We start from the raw sequence: 21,128 nt of genomic DNA, 5'->3' as shown, positions 1-21,128 counted from the left end.
GTCTATAGAGGCTATATGGGATAGCTACCAAAGGAGCCCTAAAATATCTGTGCGTGAGCCCACATCAAACTGCACTGAATAGGTATGAAACTGGGAGGGTTTTCCTTTTATTTGGTGCAGATTTCACATTTCTAATGTCTTTTGTTGCTTTCCTGTGACTGGTCAAAAGTGCACCATGACTTTACGGACACACAGTATTATGAGAACCAACTGTATACCCCACACTGCTTAGGCTCTGGAGATTATTTACGTGGGTGTTTATTCATTAAGCACACAGACTTGCATATTTCTTTACAAAAATTTTCTGAGGTTTCTTTATCAATTCTTCTTTTGGTAGAATTGAATAATATATTGATTATTGCAGCTGAATGTGATGGCATCTTTAAACTTTGTAAGTAAGAGACTGCGGGTATTAATATTTATGCATGCATAGCCAGGAACTAACCCAAATCCAGGCAGCTCTGTGGATGATATAAGCTTGTAATCCATACACTTATTTGAGGCTCTGAACCATGTTTTTCTTTTTACAAAAAAATTTGGGTACAATGTACATAACATAAAAGTTACCATGTTAATAATATTTAAGTTCATAGGTCATTAGTGCTAAATACATTCACATTAGTATGCTGAATTCTTAAGAGACATCTTTATTCTATACATTTTAACCAATACAATATGGTATTCTGTTAAATCTACCAAAATATATTCATTTCAATATTACTTTCAATCACTGCTGACTTCATACAAATTGACAAAACATAGCTGCTAAAAGCATCTTTAAAAAAATCTTTAACATTAAATATATGTTGCAAAAGACTGAACGTTAGGCCCTGGCCAGTTGGCTCAGTGGTAGAGCGTTGGCCTGGCATGCAGGAGTCCTGGGTTCGATTCCCGGCCAGGGCACACAGAAGTGTCCATCTGCTTCTCCACCCCTCCCCCTCTCCTTGCTCTCTGTCTCTCTCTTCCCCTCCCGCAGCCAAGGCTCCATTGGAGCAAAGTTGAGGATGGCTCCATGGCCTCTGCCTCAGGCGTTAGAATGGCTCTGGTCGCAACAAAGCAACGCCCCAGATGGGCAGAGCATCGCCCCCTGGTGGGCATGCCCGGTGGATCCCGGTCGGGTGCATGTGGGAGTCTGTCTGACTGCCTCCCCGTTTCCAACTTCAGAAAAATACAAAAAAAAAAAAAAGACTGAATGTTAAATTTAATACTTGATGAAATATTAAAAATTACAAAACATTTTTTTATGCTTGATTTTTCTTCATCAGGAAATGAAATGTTTTCAGAAAAAGGCTTAAAATTATTAGCTTTCTTTTCTAAATATTTTCCTCCCATTTAGGTAATTCTAAATATAAATTTTAAGGAGAGATTTAAATCATAGCAAGACACTAAATGGATTAAAATTTGATTAATTTCGTAAATTTAAAAATGAATGTGTTCTTACAAATCATCAATGTAAATTAATGAATATGAGTTGTCTTGAATACAAGTCGACTGGGCCAGTTAAGGACTAACAATTATAAAGACTTTAATATCAGCTTATTGTTTTAGTAAAAAAGTTTACGAAGTACAAAATTTCACCCATTTTAATAATAAAATTAAAGAAAGTAGTCTATAGCAGCTATATTTCATAACTGGAAGAGGACTTAGCCAATTAAGTGGACAGAACCACTTCTGCCATAAGGAGGCTGTCTTGAGCGCTCCCTCATTTCATGGGGTGTGTGGGTGAGTGGTTCACCCACAAAGACAATGCTGCCCTCTTGGGCTGAGCTACCAAGCGGTCTGTTTTTCACACAGAGTGAATTTCTAAGAAAAACGCATCTCGCCCTCCACATCTTGAAATGTTCAGAGAACGTGACTCAGTTGGACTTCCTGCTGAAGGGAGGTGAAACAGAAAGGCCTTTCTACGGGAACACTTTCTAAACGTCCCAGTGTAACCGTGGCTGCTGCTGAAGAGATAGATGCAGGGGGTTTGCAGGCAATAAGGCTGGGCCTGGGTGGTGGCATTTCTTCTCTGGGTGCTCCCTTTCTGAATGCAGAAGAACACAGCATGGGGAACACTATTTAGCCTGTCTCTGGCGAACAAAGGTCAGTAAATACTCACTGGCAACATTCTATACATTAACTTTCCCTCTGTAGACTGATACAGATAGTCTACAAAAAAATGGAATGATTACATGGAGATCTCAGGCTATGCTCTCGAAGTCTCCCTCTCTTTCTTTAAGTAGGTGCCCAGTATTAGAGTTTTCATATGCATTTTGCTTTCTCCTACAAGTGAAGCATCCAGCCTCTCAGAAGATCTGGCTAAATAACTGCTACATATTAGCGAATAAAGTCCAAATTAAACAAACGAACACTTTTGATCTGTCTTAACAGTTATCCTAGCAAAAAATAATGCTTAGTAAACATACTTGCCTGTGTGGGCATTAGCTACAGCACATGCAAGTCTTAAAAGACCCGTTTTGTTCATTAATACCTACACATTAGGAAGGTGAAACTCTCCTATGAGGCCCAGATGGGCACTTTCTGTGGACATACTGCCCTCAATGTTGCATTATTTTAGTGAGGATAAATATTTGAGTCTTCTTAAGCTACCTTCACGTTGAATGTTATTTCCTCCATGACGTACACGCGCTCAGGAAATGCTTTAGCCACCTCCTCCACACTGTTGAAATATTGCACTGGCTCCTTTATATCTCGGTCCTGTTCCAGCAGCTTGAATTGGCCTAAAATACACGATAAACGGAAGAGATGTCAAATGTTTATGCCGGACAGCTGTCACCTTGGTGACAGCATCCCCCCCCCTCACTCCTACTCTTCTTGTCAAAGGCTTCTGATCATTATCATTTAAAAAAAAAGTTACCATGGCAGAAGGTTTTCTTAAACATTGGCTTAAAAATAAAAACAGACATGTGTTTTTTCTTTTTTTTTTCCTGCTTAAATTTAGAGTTTATTACCAGAGGACCCAAATCACAACTGAATGGATGCTCACTTATAATTCGATCTCAAAGTGAAAACTCAGTCTGTTATAAATGGTTGCTCATTTTGTTTTTAACAGGAAGTCATGTTTTCATTTGAGTGGTAATAACACGAATACATACACGTCCATAGTCTAAAACCAAGGCCATGTGGCTTGCGGGACTAATTTTTTAAATTAGTATTCTAAAAGTTTGCAAATAGAATAAAATAATCTAGTGACCATCAGCTTTCACAAGTATTCTTGGTTTTGACCCCACGAAGGTGACGCTGAGGGCTCCTGAGTCGATATAATTTGGGATGCTGCTATGACACAAGCATGAAGCCTGAGCACAGAGAAGCTGGGTAGGGGGGTAGGGAGAGTCAGCCTTCTTCTAATGAATGAGCCACCGGACACCTGCAGCAACCAGTGGCTTCCTTCTTTCCGCTTTATTGCTATGTATGAAATCCACGAGAGTAACAACACTATTGGGGTATCCATAGTTGGGGGGATTTTTGAAGAATTTTGAGCATATTCCTAAAAATATCAAGGAGCTATTATGTTGTTTACACATTTCCAATATTCATAATACCACTGCTACATTCTAGAGGAGTTGTTGTCAGTTTAGAATAAAAGACCATATACAATCAAGTCAATGACACAATGTTTCTCAGCAGTCATTTTCTGAATGTTGTTTACAACATAACACTTGAGAAACTTGAAGAGGAATTAAAAGCTATTCTGAGGCTGGTTTCTCAGCAAATGTGCATGGAGCACCACGCAGAAATAGGGAAACTTTCATTCATACTCTCAACACATTTATTTTTAGCATTTATTAGGTGGAGGCATTATTTTAGATGCTGGAAATAATGAAAACGTAGACTGGGTAAAATTTCTGTCCTCCTGAAGCTTACACTGCAGTGGGAGACAGATGAGAAGCAGAATGAATGAGTCGAGTGTAGAGTCTGTAAGAAGGGGGAAGGTGCTATTAAAAATAGGGCAAAGTGAGGGGGATGGAGAGTGCAGGGTGGCCAGAAGAGGTGTGGCTGAAGCGACCTGTGATGTAGATGGGAGCTGAGTTCCCAGAATTATAAACATTGGCCACAGCCTCCACAAAGACCCTCCAGTAAATGGTTGTGACTGCTTGGCATGCTGCCAGTGTGGCTACAGTGGGATAAAAGGTAAGAAAGAAGACTCTCGTCCCTTTCTCTCATTCTTTCCCCCCCTGTAGCCAGTGGCTTGGTTGGTTTGAGTATCAGTCCAAGCGCTGAGGATGGCTTGGTTGGTCCGAGTGTCAACCTTAGGCACTAAGGATAACTTGGTTGATTTGAACATTGGCCCCAGATGGGAGTTGCCAGAGGATCCCGGTCAGGGCACATGTGGGAGTCTGTGTCTCTATCTCCCCTCCTCTCATTTAAAAAATAAAAAGGAGACCCTGGCTGGTTGGCTCAGTGGTAGACCCTCAGCCTGGCGTGTGGATGTCCTGGGTTTGATTCCTGGTCAGGGCACAAAGGAGAGCCACCCATCTGCTTCTCTACCCTTCCCCTTCTTGTTCCCCCCTCCCCCTCCTTCAGCCATGGCTCGATTAAAGTGAGTTGGCCCTGGGTGCTGATGATGGCTCCATAGCCTCAGCCTCAGGTGCTGAGAAGAGCTCAGTTGCTAAGCAATGGTGTAAGGCTCCAGATGGGCAGAGCATCCCCCCCACCCCACCCCGCAGTGGGTTTGTTGGGTATATTTCAGTAGGGGCGCATGCAGGAGTCTCTCTGCCTCAACCTCCTCTCACTGAATAAAATAAATAAAAATAAAAATAAATAAAAAAGGAAAGAAAGAAAGAGAAGAGAGTGTCAGAGAAATAACAGGTGGTCAGATTGTGGTCAGAACTGTAGCTCTTCATCTGAGTGCAGTGGGAGCCACTGGGGGAGAGGAGGTAATCTAACCAACATTACAGAACACTCTCGTTGCTGTGTTGAGAACAGCAAGGTGTGGAAGCAGGGTGAGGAAGTTCCTGCGATCGTCCAGGCAGCAGACGGCAGGGGCCTGGGAGCAGTGAGAAAGTGCTGGGAATGTGCCCTGAGCAGCTGAAGGGACGGAGCTGCCACTTACTGAGATGGGTCGGACTGGAGAGGTTGGGGTGAGACCAGGGGCTAGGTTGGACAGGGTGAGCCTGAGATGTCTATTAGACAAACAGAGACATCCCCAAAACTCTCAAATGGACATGCAAGTGTGGAGGTCAGGAGAAAGGTCTGGAAATAATAAATCTGGGAGTCATCAGCACATGGCTGCTATTTCAAGCCATGACCCTTTAATGATGATGACCCTGAGCTTAAGTGTAGACAGAGAAGAGATCTCAGATTTGAGTCCCAGGAGGCGGGGAAGGACTGGCCAGGGGAGAGTTAAAGGAAACTCCAGAAGGTATGCATTCTAGAAGTCAGGTGATCCGCGTGAGGAGTGAGAGCGATATCAAGTGCTGCTGACAGGACTGAGATAAGAGGACTGAGAACGAGAATTTAGCTGCTTGTATATTTATCTGGAATAGTTGGGCCACAAGCCTGGCTGAATTAGATTTAAGAGAGAGTGACAGAGGAGAACTGGAAATAACAAGGGTGGACGCCAGAAGATGTTTGGGGAGTTCCGTGGTGGAGGGAGAAGAGAGATGGAGGGTGGCCAAAGGGAGGTGCAGTGGGATCCAGGGAGGGTTGTTGTTTTCCTTAATATGATGGGTGCTGATGGGAGTGGCCAGCAGATGATGAGGAGCATTACTGGAGCATGTCCTTGCGTAGGCGGGGGACACTGGAGTGGAGGGGCTGGCCTTCCACAGCAGTTCATCTGAGACAAGTTCCGGTGGCAGCTGGTGGAAGCCGTCTTTTATTGCTTCAGTATTTCCAGCGAAAGTCAGACTGAAGGCATCAGTTGAGAATAAGCTTGAGAGAGAAGGTGTTTGAGTGTTAAGGAAAGAGGAAAAGACCGGAAAAGGTCCAGTGAGAGTGAATATCATAATCCGACTGCTGGGCAGCCATAAACTCCCACCTGAGGTGCACAGTCATGAATTAAAAGTGAAATCAAACTGTACAGTTTGGTGTGTTCTTCTCCAGCTAATATCTGATCTACCGGGGTTGGCATGGAGCTGGCAGAGACTTGGAATCAGCCAGGATGGTGAGATTGCCAAGTGAGGTGTGAGATGTGGGAGAGCAGAGGGGGCAGGATGTATGGAATTGAGTGAATATGACAACAGCCCAAGGAACCTGACCTCAACTAACACCTTAGAAGGGAGGGAGAGGATGAAAAGGGGAGTGGGATTAACGGATGGTAGGTTCTGATGGAGCTGACTTCTGTACCCTGGAGGGGTGAGCTCAGGACCAGGAGGGAGTGAGCTCAGGACCAGGCAGAAGAAAGTGGTCAGAGAACGGCATGCATGCAATTGAGATATCACGGGAGCGTGCAGTTTTTGGTGTCGATGTGGTTGGTCTAGGGCGCAAGCATGGGAGGCAAGGCTTAGGTGGTGAGAAGCCAGGAGTATTACAAGCATCACATACGTAAGCATCAGAAGAGAAGTATTGCTAGAGAGAACGGCAGTGAGCCAGGAGTGAAAATGAGGGAGAAATGAATGAGGAATCACGCTTGGCAGATGACTATAACACTGATGGATAGTGGGTGATGGAGGCTGATGACAAGAGACTTAAAGGTGAGGTTGGCAGATGACTATAACACTGATGGGTAGTGGGTGATGGAGTCTGATGACAAGAGACTTAAAGGTGAGGTTTTAGGGAGGACTGAAATGAAATGAATGGTCAGGTTTGTAATGAAGAGCATAGAGACCAATTATACCCCTTCAACTTTGGGGCAAAAATAAAAATAAAAATAAATAAAATAAAAATAGAGCTGTCCCTGGGAGGGCTTCAGGGAAGCAGGTTTTCAGAGGATATTCAGGTTTGGATTTAACAAGATGAAAGTAATTTCAGAGAAGAGTTTAAGGATATAGGGATTTTGCTGGTGATGGGAGAGTTTTCAGGAGGTAAGGGGTAGGCGATGAGGACAAAACAGAGAGGCACCTAAACGTACTATAACAGCACATGTACCTTTCAGAAGTATACAGAGGCAAAACAATACATTTGAAAATACACTCAAAATATGTTAATTATATCCTTTTCATAAAAAAAGAGAGTGTTTTAAAAGTCAAAAAGATTATGGCAATTTCAATATACTTATTTAAATGAAATCTGCCATTGTAACAAATTAAACTTTCATTTGCCTCTTACTTTGTCCATGTACATATTCTTAATAATTATGAGGAAGCTACGGTTTTCTACTCTGTTCCTTCCCATATTTTTTTTTACATTTTAACTATTATCCTATTCTTACATAATTAGTCTGAGCTAGGCATGTGCCTAATTTGAGTGCAAACTTTGCCACTTACAATTTTTATGACACGACAAGTCTCTAATCCATCTGAGCCTTGCTTCCTTGCCCATAAAGTGGGGACACTTCAAAGGGCTGCTCTGAGGATTAACTAAGATGACGCACTGGAAGTTAGAAAAGAAACCATCTAGCAACTCGCAGCTCCTTTGCTTCTCAAGATGGGGAGATTTTTCTTTATCTTTCTGGTTTACATTTTTTACATAATTTTCTGGGGTGGGATTATTAAATCAAAGGGTACCACACGATTCTTTGTGTTTAATATGCATGGCTATATTGCTTTGCAAAACTCTTAAACCAATATATATTTTTTACCAACAGCCTACACATACTCCCACAATCTACCAGCACTGAAAATTAGACAATTCCATGAGTATCAAATAGCATCTCTTTTCCGTATTAATCCGCATCTCTTCAAGTATTAGTGAAGTTAAACATTTCCATGGTTCTTGTGAAAACAATTGTATAAATATATAATAAACATATCTGATATAGTTGAAATTTCTCTTAACTTTTGGAGACATGTATCTAAGAGTCTACTGGATATTTATACTTAAAAAATCCCCTTAGCACCAAATTCAATGAAACACAACACAGCACCTCACATGCAATAGGTGATTAATAAATGTTTACTGAACAAAAGACAGAAGCTACTTTAATCCTGGTATTGGCAACAATAAAGCAATGCCAATAGTAACTGCAGGTTTTCAAGGTTTATTTGTTTATGAACATTAGGTGAATATCACTCATCAGAGTACGAAAGCAATGGGATATTATTGGCCTACATAAAAATCATTATATGAATACTGTACAAAACCTCAAGAAACATATACCGTATCTTTCACTCCATAGATGCACCTGACCATAAGACACACCTAGTGTTTTAAGGAAGAATATAAAAAAAATATTCTGAACCAAATGGTTGTTAAAATATTTAATAAAATACCGTATTTTTCACTCCATAAGATGTATAGGCATTTTCCCCTCCACTTTTTGGGGAAAAAAAATTGCATCTTATGGAGCAAAAAATATGGTACTTTTCAGGAACCAATCCAACCAAAGAATAAGTAGATAAGCAGTTAAAATGGAGCCAGGGTGAAATAGACAGTCTTCCAGCATCGGATGTGATACCCAAGGCGACAAAAGTAGTCATCAGGGAGAGTTCAATTGTTTAGATCCGCTGGATCTGAATTACTTAGGACTATTTGACATAGACACGATATTTGCCAACATTTCCAATTATCCGTAATTGTGATTTCTATTTTCTAACAAATTAGAAAATAGAAAAGGAAAGAAATTGGATGCGGTACCTGAACACATTTCAAGCTGATCTATCATTAAAGCAGGTATGGTTTAGAAAAACCTACAAATAATTTTCCATGCATATGAACAATTAATTTAAAATTTGTGATCAATATTTTAGAAACATTTTCCTAAGACGAGGATCTGTATGTATGCCAAACATTCATTAAGTGGTCTACAAATGTTCAATCTCTGAGCTAAGAGATTACCTGAAAGTTACACGGCTATACTAAATTCCATTCTATCTTCAGAAATGCATTCATAAGCCAAGGTGAGTCACTGTAACTTAACACTTCTATATCAAACGAGACATTACACTATAGAATAGTCATGCCCAACAGAAATACAATGAAAGCCATATATGCAATTACACATTTTCTGGTCATCACATTAAAATAGTAAAAAGATATTAAGTTAATTTTAATGTCTTATTTAAACAAATATATCTAAATTCAATATAAGAATCATTAATAAGATATATTACATTCTTTTCTTCAGAGAAAGTCTTCTAACTCCTGTACATGTTGTACACTGTAGCATACCTCAGTTCACATTAGCTACATTATAAATGCTCAATATCCACACGTGGCTAGTGGTTCTATATTAGTGTCTGTCTAGAACATCTCTGCATTGCCTTAACACTGTGAATTCAGATACTGTCCTTAAATAAAGATCAGATGATAAAGTTCTCTTAGGGAAAAATGTATCTCCTGACAAAATAGTATGTTTCTTCTCATGACATAAGAGTATTAGAACTTATACTTTTTCTCACCCATTTTGTCATGATTGCTGATATTTTGGTTCAAATAATAGAGCCTGGGTTTCTTGTTATAACAACATCTATCTCTTTAACACCATTTTTCTTCTCTCCCAACTTGGGGGCTTGTTCTTTAAGCATTTATTTTTCTATTATATTTGTGATCTTATATTATTTAGCAGTTGCAACTTTATTTTGGCTCATGATCAAATGAATACTCTATTTGGTACAATTGTGGTGTCAATATAGAGCTGTACAGTGTCTAAACTTCATTCTCACCTGTATTTGTTGTTCGAACAGAAAGGAAAACTTCAGAATCACATATATGGGAGCACTTAAAAGAAACTATTCTGAGAACAATGAACATAAACAGATGAAAGAATAAGAATATAAATTAAGCTAACAGCTAAATATGAACAAATGTTACAAGTTTTGGCATTTGAACATACTGTACAGCAAAAAAAATAGATTCCTTTCATTCATTCTTTTAACTGTGTATTGACTCTCCAAGAGTCAGTTGACTTCTCCCTCCTCTTTTCCATGCTGCTTCTTCACACTGTTCCAGAAGACTTTAGTTTCTATGTTTCTCTGTGTCCATGTATCATTATTTTAAACATTTTCCTGTCATATGTTTAATTATCTAAAACCAAATAATTATTTTACATGTTTTACACCCAATAGTGCCTTTAAAATTTAAACATAGCAAATGTCTTAATGTAATATTTTAAATAGTGGGTCACAGTATATATGTGAATTTTTCCTTGAAGGGGTTGGCAAACATGTTCTACGAAGATTTTAGGTTTCAGGGCTAAATGGTCTCTGTTGCAACTTTTCAACTTGGATGATTTTTCTCGAAAGCCGCCATTGACAATATATAAACAAATTTGATCAGCTGTGTGTCAATCAAACTTTATTTACAAAAACAGACGTCAGGTCAGACCTGGCCCTCAGGCCACACCATTTGTGGACTAGTCCTGCTGGCCAGAGCGAAAAATCTAGATCTGGGTAGGAACAAGAAGATAAGACATTAGAAGTGAAAATGATCAGGCCTTACATGCAAACTCTCCTAAAGAGTTATACTTAGGTCTCTGGTAAGGTACTTGAAACCACATTCTAAGTGACCCATGTTTATTTGAGAATGGGAGTTTTCCCTTCCAACAGGAGTCTAAAATCAAGAAGTGTAAACTGTAACATTGGATTACATTACGAGAATGCAAATCATCACAAATGTGAATGCCCACACCCTCTCCCTATACATATTTTACAAGACCAAATGTCTACAAACTTTTACTTGGCTTCTCTTTTATCAAAGACTATGACACTCTTGGAAGAATCAGGTGGAAGTACTTTGGGAAAGATGCTGGGCTACTGTGTTGCTCTCTTCGCTGTGACTGCTGTCAGAGTCAAGCCCTGGAGACAGCCTAAGAGTTAAGAGCCAGTTCTCCGCCAAAATGTGAAATCAATTTACATAACACATTCCCACAACCCCCACAAGGAGGAACTAATTTTTTAACAGACCATTTCATGAATAACAGAGTCTTTGTGCCACCAAATAAAAACATTTGGAGATCGCTGAGACATCTGTTCTGAGATGTTACTGTCAAACTCAGTTCTCCAAGAGGGAGGAAACTGCATTGTCTTTCGACAGCTTTGATGATTTCATAAAACGTCTCCACTGGGAGGGCTATCCCATCTGCAGGACCCTGAGAGGCCCAGGAATGAAATCAACACCAGTGACATGCTCATCTATCAGAGCTTAAATATTATAAATTTGAGGTAATATTTAAAAGGAAAGATTAGTCTTCTGCATTGCTTTCACGATGTGTTTCTAAAACTATATCACATAATTAATATGGTGACAAGAAATAACTGTCATACAGAAAATATCTATTTTTGTATGTGTCACTCAAAATAATCAGTGATTTAACCTCAAAACAGATGCACAGTAAGCAGAGCTAAGAGGCCCCAGTCCTACCTGAGGTGTCTATAAGTTTTGATCACCTGTCCAAGGCCAAAAGCGCTAGTGTACAACATACTCTTTTATTTTCTTGCTTAGACATAAAAGGTCACTTGTCAGAAATGAAGAATGGAGATAAATTTTGCCAATAAGGAAAAGAGAGCAACAATGCATGTAGAATTAACAGGGAGAGTTTGAGGTGGTCAAATTCAGGTCCGTCACATTTGTCACTGGTTGTAAAGTTGTGGTCAGTGGTCTGTGGGGAATAGGTTCCATGCTACTGGCAGAAGATGGGGCTCCCTGGGACTTGTAGGTCCCTGGTTCCCATCCTTGCTGGTAAATGGTTTCACTGTCCACTGTCGCTTCCATACAGTGGTCGACTTTATGTGTGTAAATAAAAAGAATCAGAATGAGAGCCGAAGCCTTTGGTATCCATTTGGGGGCCCATCACTCAAATGAACAACAACAGTATGCTGGCATTCCCCCCTTGCAGGGGGCAGGCAAAGGCCGCACAAACCAGCACAAAATGAAAAAAACTAGGAGAGAGAGTAGCAGCAATAAAAATGGCACCAGAATACCAAAACAACCTGCAAATGGCTAAAATGGTTAAGAAGGAATCCTGGAATGCTGAAAACGCCATGGCCTGTGTTATTCAGTGTGATACCCCAGCATTTACTGCATATGACATGAAAGGGTGCTTATTAAGCACTGAATCAATGAATGAATGCCCAGAGACAGGCCACTAACATCAAGTTAGATGGTTCCAAGTCAGTTGTGTGAATGGGATACAATCTGGGTTAAATAACTGAATCTTAAGACCATTCCCAAATGTAAAGAAAGGAACAATTCTGAAGTCATAGAAAAAACAAAGCAGTTGACGTTTTTCAGAAAGCCAGTAAACCTGAACAGGCATCTGCAGTTATACTCAAGAATTAACTTGACAAACATTCTTGTATTTTTATCTCTAGGTATGCGTGCAGGCTGGAGTTTCTATAGGATTAAAATGTAAAAGTAGGATTGCCAGGTAAAAGCTAAGCACGTTGTTATTTTGAACTGCACTAACAATATACTGCGCTTTAAAACGTTTCTGTCAATGTTCACTTTCACCAACAATGCATGAAAATTCATCAGTGCTGGTGAACCACTTAGCTTCCCTTTCTGGAGCAATGTGAAGTGTTCTGAAGATGACTTAATATATGTAATTGCCCCAAATTTCAAGTACCAGAGGGTCGAGGGTGAAAAGTAAGTCTCCTTCCCAATCTTACTCGAAGGTATCATCCCAGAGGCAGCCGCTATCCGTCCAAGCAGAGTACCTGGTATCTTCTATCTGCACACATAATTCCACTCTTTTCAGAACAAATGGTAGCATTCTGCTCAGCTTTTTATCATCCATAAAAATCGGTTTCATTTTAAAAGAGCTGCACAGTATTCTACACCGTGCAAATACCGTCACTAATTTCACCAGGCCTCTGCTGATGGGCATTCAGATTTATTCCAATCTTTTGTGGCCACAGTGATGCTGAAGTTAATATCCTTGCACTACAGGGTTTGTGTATTAATGTAAGTACATTGGTGGGAAGTGCTTACATGTGGAATTGCTGGGCTAAAGGGTAAGTCCATTTTTATTTTTGATAAATATTGCCAAACTCATTTTCATGGACTTTGTGCTCACTTACATTCCTATTACCAATGTGTTTCCTCATACCCTTCCTACCAGCTTATCGACAAACTCTAAAAACAATATATCATTGCCAATCTGATGGGTGAAAAATAGTATCTCACTGGGGGTTTAACTGCATTTTTATTATAAAGGTAGATCTAGTTCTTTTTAGAAATAAGCACTTAATTTTTTTATATTCTGTGAACTGTCTGTTCATTTTCTTATTACCAAGTTTTGAAATTTCTACTAATCTTTTTAATTTAAAAATTAAAAACACAAACTTGAAATACTATTACACAATACCTTCTATTCTAAAATCTGACTCTTTATATCATCTATAGTTAGTTCCTATTAGAATTGGGTGGAGAGAGGAAGAGTGGAGACAGAATTGGGGAAAAAAAAGATAAAGAACAAATCTCAGCACAGAGGCTCAAAGCATATAGCCTCAGAGAATCAGAATAAAAGCCAAAAAACAAAGAGAAATCATCAACCAAAATATAATAAATTTCATAATAATGATCTGTGGGTATTTCTATTTATTTCTCCATCTGAGATTACACATATAGAACAAGTGGTCAGAATTTCAGTTCTGAAATTCTGTTCAGGAACTTAACCAGGTTTAACGGGATTCCAAATTAAATCATTCTAGGACACGTATTATAACCAGCCAACCTACTCCACACCATGCCAGTGGTTTTCTCATTTTTTGAAAATGAGAAAATAAAATTTTTCATCACATCTGATTGTTTAGTTGCTTCTTCAGAACTACCGGTATCAGAAATTTTCTGAGGCACAATGATCATAAATATCATGGAACCTAAAAAAGGTTTGTAGACCTGAACAAGGCTGCTAACATGTCATGGTGGAATTTGGCATCACCTTCACTTTTCTTCTTGGAGACTCATTTTTCCGAAGTCTTGCCCTTTCTTTCCTTTCTTTGCCCTCTACACCCACTGCTACTATGCTGGTTTCGATCCTCGTCACTTCATAGCAGTGTTATTGCTTCAGATTTTAAGCCCAACTCTCTCTGCCCTTCCATCACAACTTTACTCACCTTAAAACACAACCTGAGGCCCTGGCCGGTTGGCTCAGCGGTAGAGCGTCGGCCTGGCGTGCGGGGGACCCAGGTTCGATTCCCAGCCAGGGCACATAGGAGAAGTGCCCATTTGCTTCTCCACCCCCCCCTCCTTCCTCTCTGTCTCTCTCTTCCCCTCCCGCAGCCAAGGCTCCATTGGAGCAAAGATGGCCCGGGCGCTGGGGATGGTTCCTTGGCCTCTGCCCCAGGCGCTAGAATGGCTCTGGTCGCAGCAGAGTGACGCCCTGGAGGGGCAGAGCATCGCCCCCTGGTGGGCAGAGCGTAGCCCCTGGTGGACGTGCCGGGTGGATCCCGGTCGGGTGCATGCGGGAGTCTCTCTGACTGTCTCTCCCCGTTTCCAGCTTCAGAAAAATACAAAATAAATAAATAAATAAAAAACAAAAAACACAACCTGAGTGGGTTTCATCTCTTTCAAGAACCTACGTGTACAATACACACTTGCAGACTAAACAAACAAATAAAGTATAAGAATTCTTCAATTTCTAACCCAAGCCCAAGCTTTCACGTGCCTCCATGGGTTGGCTCCACGCATCTGCAAACGCTTCCCCCACCACCTGTGTACAATCAATACTCATCCTCTCCCCTTTGTCTTCACTCATGTTCTTTTTTCAGTCTGTGTAGAATTATGATTGTTTCAGTGACATTTTAAAGTTCTGTGCATGGCAATCTTTCTCTCTTATTCTGATTCTTTTCCCACTTTCTCAGGTCTTCCGCGAGACTTCCTCTATCACCTTGGCTTCAAGTACCACCTATAAGATGACAATGTACCAACTTTCCCTCCAGCCAGATCAGTGCTGAATTCTGCATCGGTTTACTCAACACTCTAACAGTCCTACCACAAAGATCTCAACACTGACACAATGCAAAACTAAGCTCATATTTTCACTTCTCGAACCAAGCAGCCACCCAAGTCAGAAACCTGGGTGGTCATCCTTGACTCCTCCCTTTCCCTAATCTCTCAGCTCTAAATGGTGCCAATGCAACTTTGTACCCTCTCCTGTATCCATCGCTCCCTTCCCATCTCCACAACGACTGCAGATTCCTAATCACATCATCTCCCACTGTGGCCAGTTTTCCTAGTGGATTGCTCGGCCCCTTGACTTCCATTCCAGAAAACTGTCTTGTTACACTGCTGCTTAACATTAAAATCAAATCATACTTTAAATGAGGATAATCTATCTGCAGAGGATTTATTATAGCAGGACTACTGATAACAGTATGGGTGGGCTGCAGGGGTAGCACCGTGATAACTGGGGACAGCACAGAGATAAAGATAGTACAGAGTTGAAGACACCACCACCAGAAGGCCAGAAGGGAAAGGAGTAGTTACTGGAAGGAGTAAGGTATGTAAATAATAAGGTTACCTTCAGAAGCAGATATGAAGCTGTTGCCAGTGATTCTTTAAGAAAGGAAGGCAGGAGAAGAAAGACTTTGACCCCACTCTCTCTTCCTGCCCATTTCCTGCTGGGACTATTTATCCATTGTCTGAACTCAACTGGAACTCACAGGGCATGAGAGTCTGCTGATTTAGCTGTATAGGTCAGCCTCTGGGGTAGAGAGGGTGGAGGCATCAGAGAATGGACTGGGGTGTGTGCCCTTCCATACTCTGATTAAAAGACTTTGGGGGCTCTCTACCTCCTATAAAGATTAACTTCTTTTTTTTTGTATTTTTCTGAAGTGAGAACTGGGGAGGCAGACAGACAGACTCCCATATGTGCCTGACCAGGATCCACCAGGCATGCCCACTAGGGGGCAATACTCTGCCCATATGGGGTGTTGCTCTGTTACAACCAGAACCATTCTAGTGCCTGAGGCAGACACCATGGAGGCATCCTCAGTGCCCGGGCCAACTTTGCTCCAATGCAGCCTTGGCTGTGGGAGAGGAAGAGAGAGATAGAGAAGAAGGAGAGGGGGAAGGGTGGAGAAGCAGATGGGTGCTTCTCCTGTGTGCCCCAGCCAGGAATTGAACCTGGAACCTCCACACGCTGAGCCAATGCTCTACCACTGAGTCAACTGGCCAGGGCCAAGTTTAACTTCGTAATGAATAGACGGCACTCCAAGATCTGGCCCTCACTTTCCTCTCATGATGCTAAAGCTTACCTAGATCCAACCATGGCAAACTATGCGTCTTTTCATCCTGAACTTACTATCAGCAATGCTCCTCCTCCATTCCTGGGTTTGGTCAATCTATTTAACCAAAATCAATTTACTCATCACATACCCTATAAATAATTTTTATGTCTCAGGTATAAGATTGGCCACATTCTTTTGTGATTTCATTATCTATCTATATTTTATATAAACATGTATAATTTTATTGTCCTTATATGCTTACATATTTATCTTTGTACACTAAATAGTAAACAACTCTCTACAGAAAGCAGGGAATGTGTCAATCACCTTTTTATTCCTAGTGCTCAGTACTGTGCATGACGTGCAGTAGGAAAATCAAGGATGGCTGAATGAAGGAATGAATTCAAGCATCAGCTCAAGTCCAACACCATCCATAAGGTTTCCCTGACAACTTCACCCCATGCTGATCGTCACTGATACTCATTACCAGGGTTTAATGTTTAATTATCGCCTACTTATTTTTGCATTGTTTTCTTAGTTAGACCACAAGTACCCTGACAGAAGAAATCATGTCTTTGTTTCTCTGAAAAGAGTTTCTAGTTTGAGTCCATACTAGAAATTTAATAAATGCTTGCTTTGAGGAGAAGGCATTTAGAGCAGAAGAAATATATATTTCTTGGAGTCTCAAAATCAAATCAATAACCAGAAAAGTGTGTAAATTGATAAAATTGATAGAAAAGGTGGAGATAGAGACCTCATAGCTCTAATTCATGCTTATTTCCAGAGGCAGGAAATCTAGCTTTCATGTAAACATGTCCAATTTTTGACGATGTTTAGTGGTTGTCTCAAATAAAAAAATCTCATTGAACCAGGGACCACTGTGTACTTCTAAGAGACGAAGGCATAGCTGTGGTTTGACCAAGGGCTTAGAACATCACTGATCTGGGTGATACTATATGTAAGTGGATGATTATTGGTCAGGAACTGCTCAAAAATTTTAGGTGGGAGGTCTAGGCTCTTGGAGCGCTTCATTCTCCCTTAAATTGAAACCTTAAGTGGGAGGCCTCTGTTTATAACTTTTAGCATAAACATTATGAGCAAGCTCATTTAAGGCCGATACTGTTGACAGCTTTCTGTCTGGATGTATCCTGAATTCCTTTAACTTCTGGTTTACCAAATAGGTTCAATTAAAAAAAAACAAAAACAAAAATAAACAGTAATAAAGTATGGTAGGCCTTATCTGACTCTGAAAGCCAGACTATATAAAATGACAGCACTGACAAAGGACTAAAGAGAGACTCACATACCAAATGACCAGCTTCCTAAGAAAGAGACTGATGAGACGTGGAAAGACAAAATAGGAAAGCGCAGCCCGAGCCCCTGGGCCAGAGCCACGCCAGGAAGCATCCCTACGGCCAGCCTGCTTTCTCACCACACATTACCTCACCCAACCACCCAAGGACGTAGGCGGGGATTATTAGAGATTTGACCTATGAGGCAACTGAAGCCTGCAGAGATTAAGGAATATGCTTTGGTCAGTAGGAAATCCAGGATTCTAACTCATGTGCTTTGACCTCAGCTCTACCTTTCTTACACTGCTGCTCCAAACTGCCAGCACCTCCTTCCTTAGGAGGAGGTCGCCAGGGTGAGGGGCTGGCTATGCCCTGCCTGTTACTGAAAAAAATACACAAAGGTTTGAAGGAAGAAGGGTCATTTACTATTTATATTTTCAATAAATCCTTCTCTGACAGAGTCTGAAGGGCTATTCAGATTGTTTTATTTAATCCTCAGAGTGACCCTAGCAGTTGATTAAATGATAAAACCTATCTTCATTTAAGTGTAACTCAGAGTGACTGAAGCCTGAAAGGTACCGGTGTCGCTGAGAACTCACCCCCGGCTGGGGGGGTCAGAGCCAGGTTCTCTTAATTCCTCTCGGGCACTGTAACTAGTCACCAGGACGAACCATCTGCCTTTATGAAGGATAAAACACCTACATTAAAAAAAAATCTAGTCAATTCTATTTGAGGTACTAGCCTTTTTGAGAAATAGAAAATGATGTTTACTTAAAAAATCAACAGCAGCAAAAATAAGATATATTTTTATTTGTAGAACTTAAAATCCTGTATTATAAAAAGTGAGGAGGACAAAAAGCACTAGACAATGGAGAGCAGGAAAGAGAACATGAGAAAGGGAGAGATGAAGAGACATTAGAAAAAAAAACTGAGACAACAAAATCTACATAAGAAAAAAACATTATACACAGATAAACACAACTTTAACCTAGACAAAGGAAAGACCACACCCACGAACACAGATGTACAAAATACAGATGTTACACAACACACACTGTAGAGCAATGCTGTCATTTTATAGCTATGGGCAAAACTAAAGGCAGACTGTATAGAATCAAAGTCAAGGTCCAGGAGTTTTCAATACAATGGTTCTTATGATACATGCTTCTCCTTCATGCCTTATGGAAGCATTTAAAAAGGAAAAAGAGAGCCAAACTGCATGTCCAAAGTGTAGGGAGGGTGAGGAAAACACCCAGGGTTTGAACATTCCACCATTATTTCTCTATTGAAACATGACCCCATTCTTGGCTTCTTATTTGCTCCCTTTTCCACAGCCCAACAGTAAACTCCCACACACCAGAGGAACCGCAGAGGACAGACAATAATACAAGCAGCTGCTCAAGCTGTGGTTTTCATTAGGAAAAAAAGTGCCTTGATTATAAGGGATGTAAGTTTTTAACCTGTGGGCCTAAACTGAAGTGATTAAAACTCCATGCACAGAAAAACGAAGGGTTTCTTAAAAGTATGATTAGAACATACTCAGCATTATCTATGGGGGTGAGAACAGTCCAAGTTTTAACACCCACCTTGGCTCAGTGCGTGCACTTGGATATGGAAAACTAGTGAAAACAAAATATAAAAACCTATTTGTATGGGTCCTAACTTGCATTTCTATGAAGGTTAGGGATATATTTTCACTGAATTCTTTGGCTACAAAAAGCAAGGCCATTAAAGCCATGAAAAGACACAGAGGAGTCTTAAAATGTGTATTACTAGTGAGAGAAGACAATCTGGAAGGCTGTACATTCTGTGACTCTAAATATATGACCTTCTGGAAAAGGTAAACCTACTGGAGACAGTATAAAGATCAGTGGTTTCCAGGGATTAGTAGGAAGGGAGGGATAAATAGAGGGAGAACAGAACATTTTTAGGGCAGTGAAAAATACTCTGTATGATATATGATGGACGATACATGTCATTATACATTTGTCCAAACCCACAGAATGTACAACACCAACAATGAACCCTAAGGTAAACCGTGGACTCCAGGTGGCCAGGGCATGTTGCTGTAGGCTCCTCAATTGTAACAGATGGACCGTTGTAGTGGGGGCATGCTGACGATGGGGAGGTACGCATGTGCTGAGGAAGGCGTATACAGGAAAACCTCTGTACCTTCCCCTCAATTTCGCTGTGGACCTAAAATTGCTCTAAAGAATAATTAAGAACAAACAAAGCAAGGCAACTCCTTGAAGGATACAAGAGTGAGCTAAGGTATAACACAGTGGGGAATTCAAATAATGTAACAACCAGTTCTCTGCTCTAATGGCCGTTTTAAGTATAAAAAAAGATTTACTGAAAGGTAGTTTATTATTTCTTGCATTTAATATTTAAGAACAATAAAGGAGGTACTTGAAACTAGATTATAAGAAAGAGTTTTAAAATATTAATAAAAGTAATAAATAATACCAGACAAAAAACAATAAAACTGTTAAGATATTTTCAATGACAGCTTGTCATCCCCTGGTTGTTAGGTACTTTTTCTCTTTGCGTTAAGATTTTTACTGCAGTAACAAATGCAAGGGAATTAAAATGTAGCATTTTGTCAAAGGTATAATGAGTTTTATGAAATGAATAAATAAATATTACAAGCAGAGTTCCATCAAATTTTTTTCACCTACGGATGGAAGGAACATTACTACTGGCACTTAGAATACACTGTTGTGCAGATGAACATTAAAAAAACACTAAGGAATGTAAATTTGTAATTTCCACATTAGGCGGCTGCCCGGGCACACATCTTAGAGAGAACCCTGATTACAAATGCCATTTTAACAACCGGTTCACTGAACTCAACAAAAAATTAGGTATCGGTTCTACTTAACTGGTGTGAACCGACTGAATCCCACCACTGGTATGACGCCAGAGCCAGGCACGGTGTATTCTCACAGTTCAGTACACGGGTTGTGACTCCGATTCAACATGTACTCACTAGTTATCATTCTGCCTCCACATCTTCCCACAGCAGTTAAGTGCGTGAACTTCTAGAGTTGAAATCCTGGCTTTCCTTCCTATTGTGCAACTTGGGTTAGGTCATAGTCACACACACCTCCATCTGTCTCCTAGTTCTATATAATACACCATGGCAATAAAGCGAACACCAGCTTTTGGGATGATTAAACACATCGAAAGGGCTTATTCACACAATAGGTGGCACATGATAAGGAAAGGATCAGCGAACATCACAGGGAATTCAGATGTGACAGAGATATACAGTGTGTCCGTAAAGTCATGGTGCACTTTTGACTGGTCATAGGAAAGCAACAAAAGACAATAGAAATGTGAAATCTGCACCAAATAAAAGGAAAACCCTCCCAGTTTCTGTAGGATGATGTGGCAGCATGTGCGCATGCGCAGAAGATGACATAACACCGTGTATACAGCGGAGCAGCCCACGGCCATGCCAGTGTAGATGTGGACGGTACAGAGGAAAGTTCAGTGTGTTCTGTGGCTTGCTAAATTCGAATCCATGACCAAAGTGCAACGTGAATATCGGTGCATTTATAACGAAGCACCACCACATAGGAATAACATTACTCAGTGGGATAAATTTGAAGGAAACCGGCAG

The 21,128-nt window shown here is 40.5% G+C and overlaps 1 protein-coding gene across 2 annotated transcripts in view; it reads right to left on the bottom strand.

Annotated features, from left to right (window-relative positions):
* GAREM1 (GRB2 associated regulator of MAPK1 subtype 1) overlaps positions 1-21,128 on the bottom strand; it is a 199,201-nt gene that overhangs the window by 36,705 nt on the left and 141,368 nt on the right. For both annotated transcript variants that reach the window (XM_066246166.1, XM_066246167.1), the window contains exon 3: positions 2,593-2,723. In XM_066246166.1, coding sequence (XP_066102263.1) covers positions 2,593-2,723 — 131 coding nt within the window. The remainder of the gene's footprint in view (positions 1-2,592; positions 2,724-21,128) is intronic.

Source organism: Saccopteryx bilineata, chromosome 11 (genome assembly GCF_036850765.1).
Source record: "Saccopteryx bilineata isolate mSacBil1 chromosome 11, mSacBil1_pri_phased_curated, whole genome shotgun sequence".
Lineage (NCBI taxonomy): Eukaryota > Metazoa > Chordata > Mammalia > Chiroptera > Emballonuridae > Saccopteryx > Saccopteryx bilineata.
This window is presented reverse-complemented; position numbering and strand designations above follow the sequence as displayed.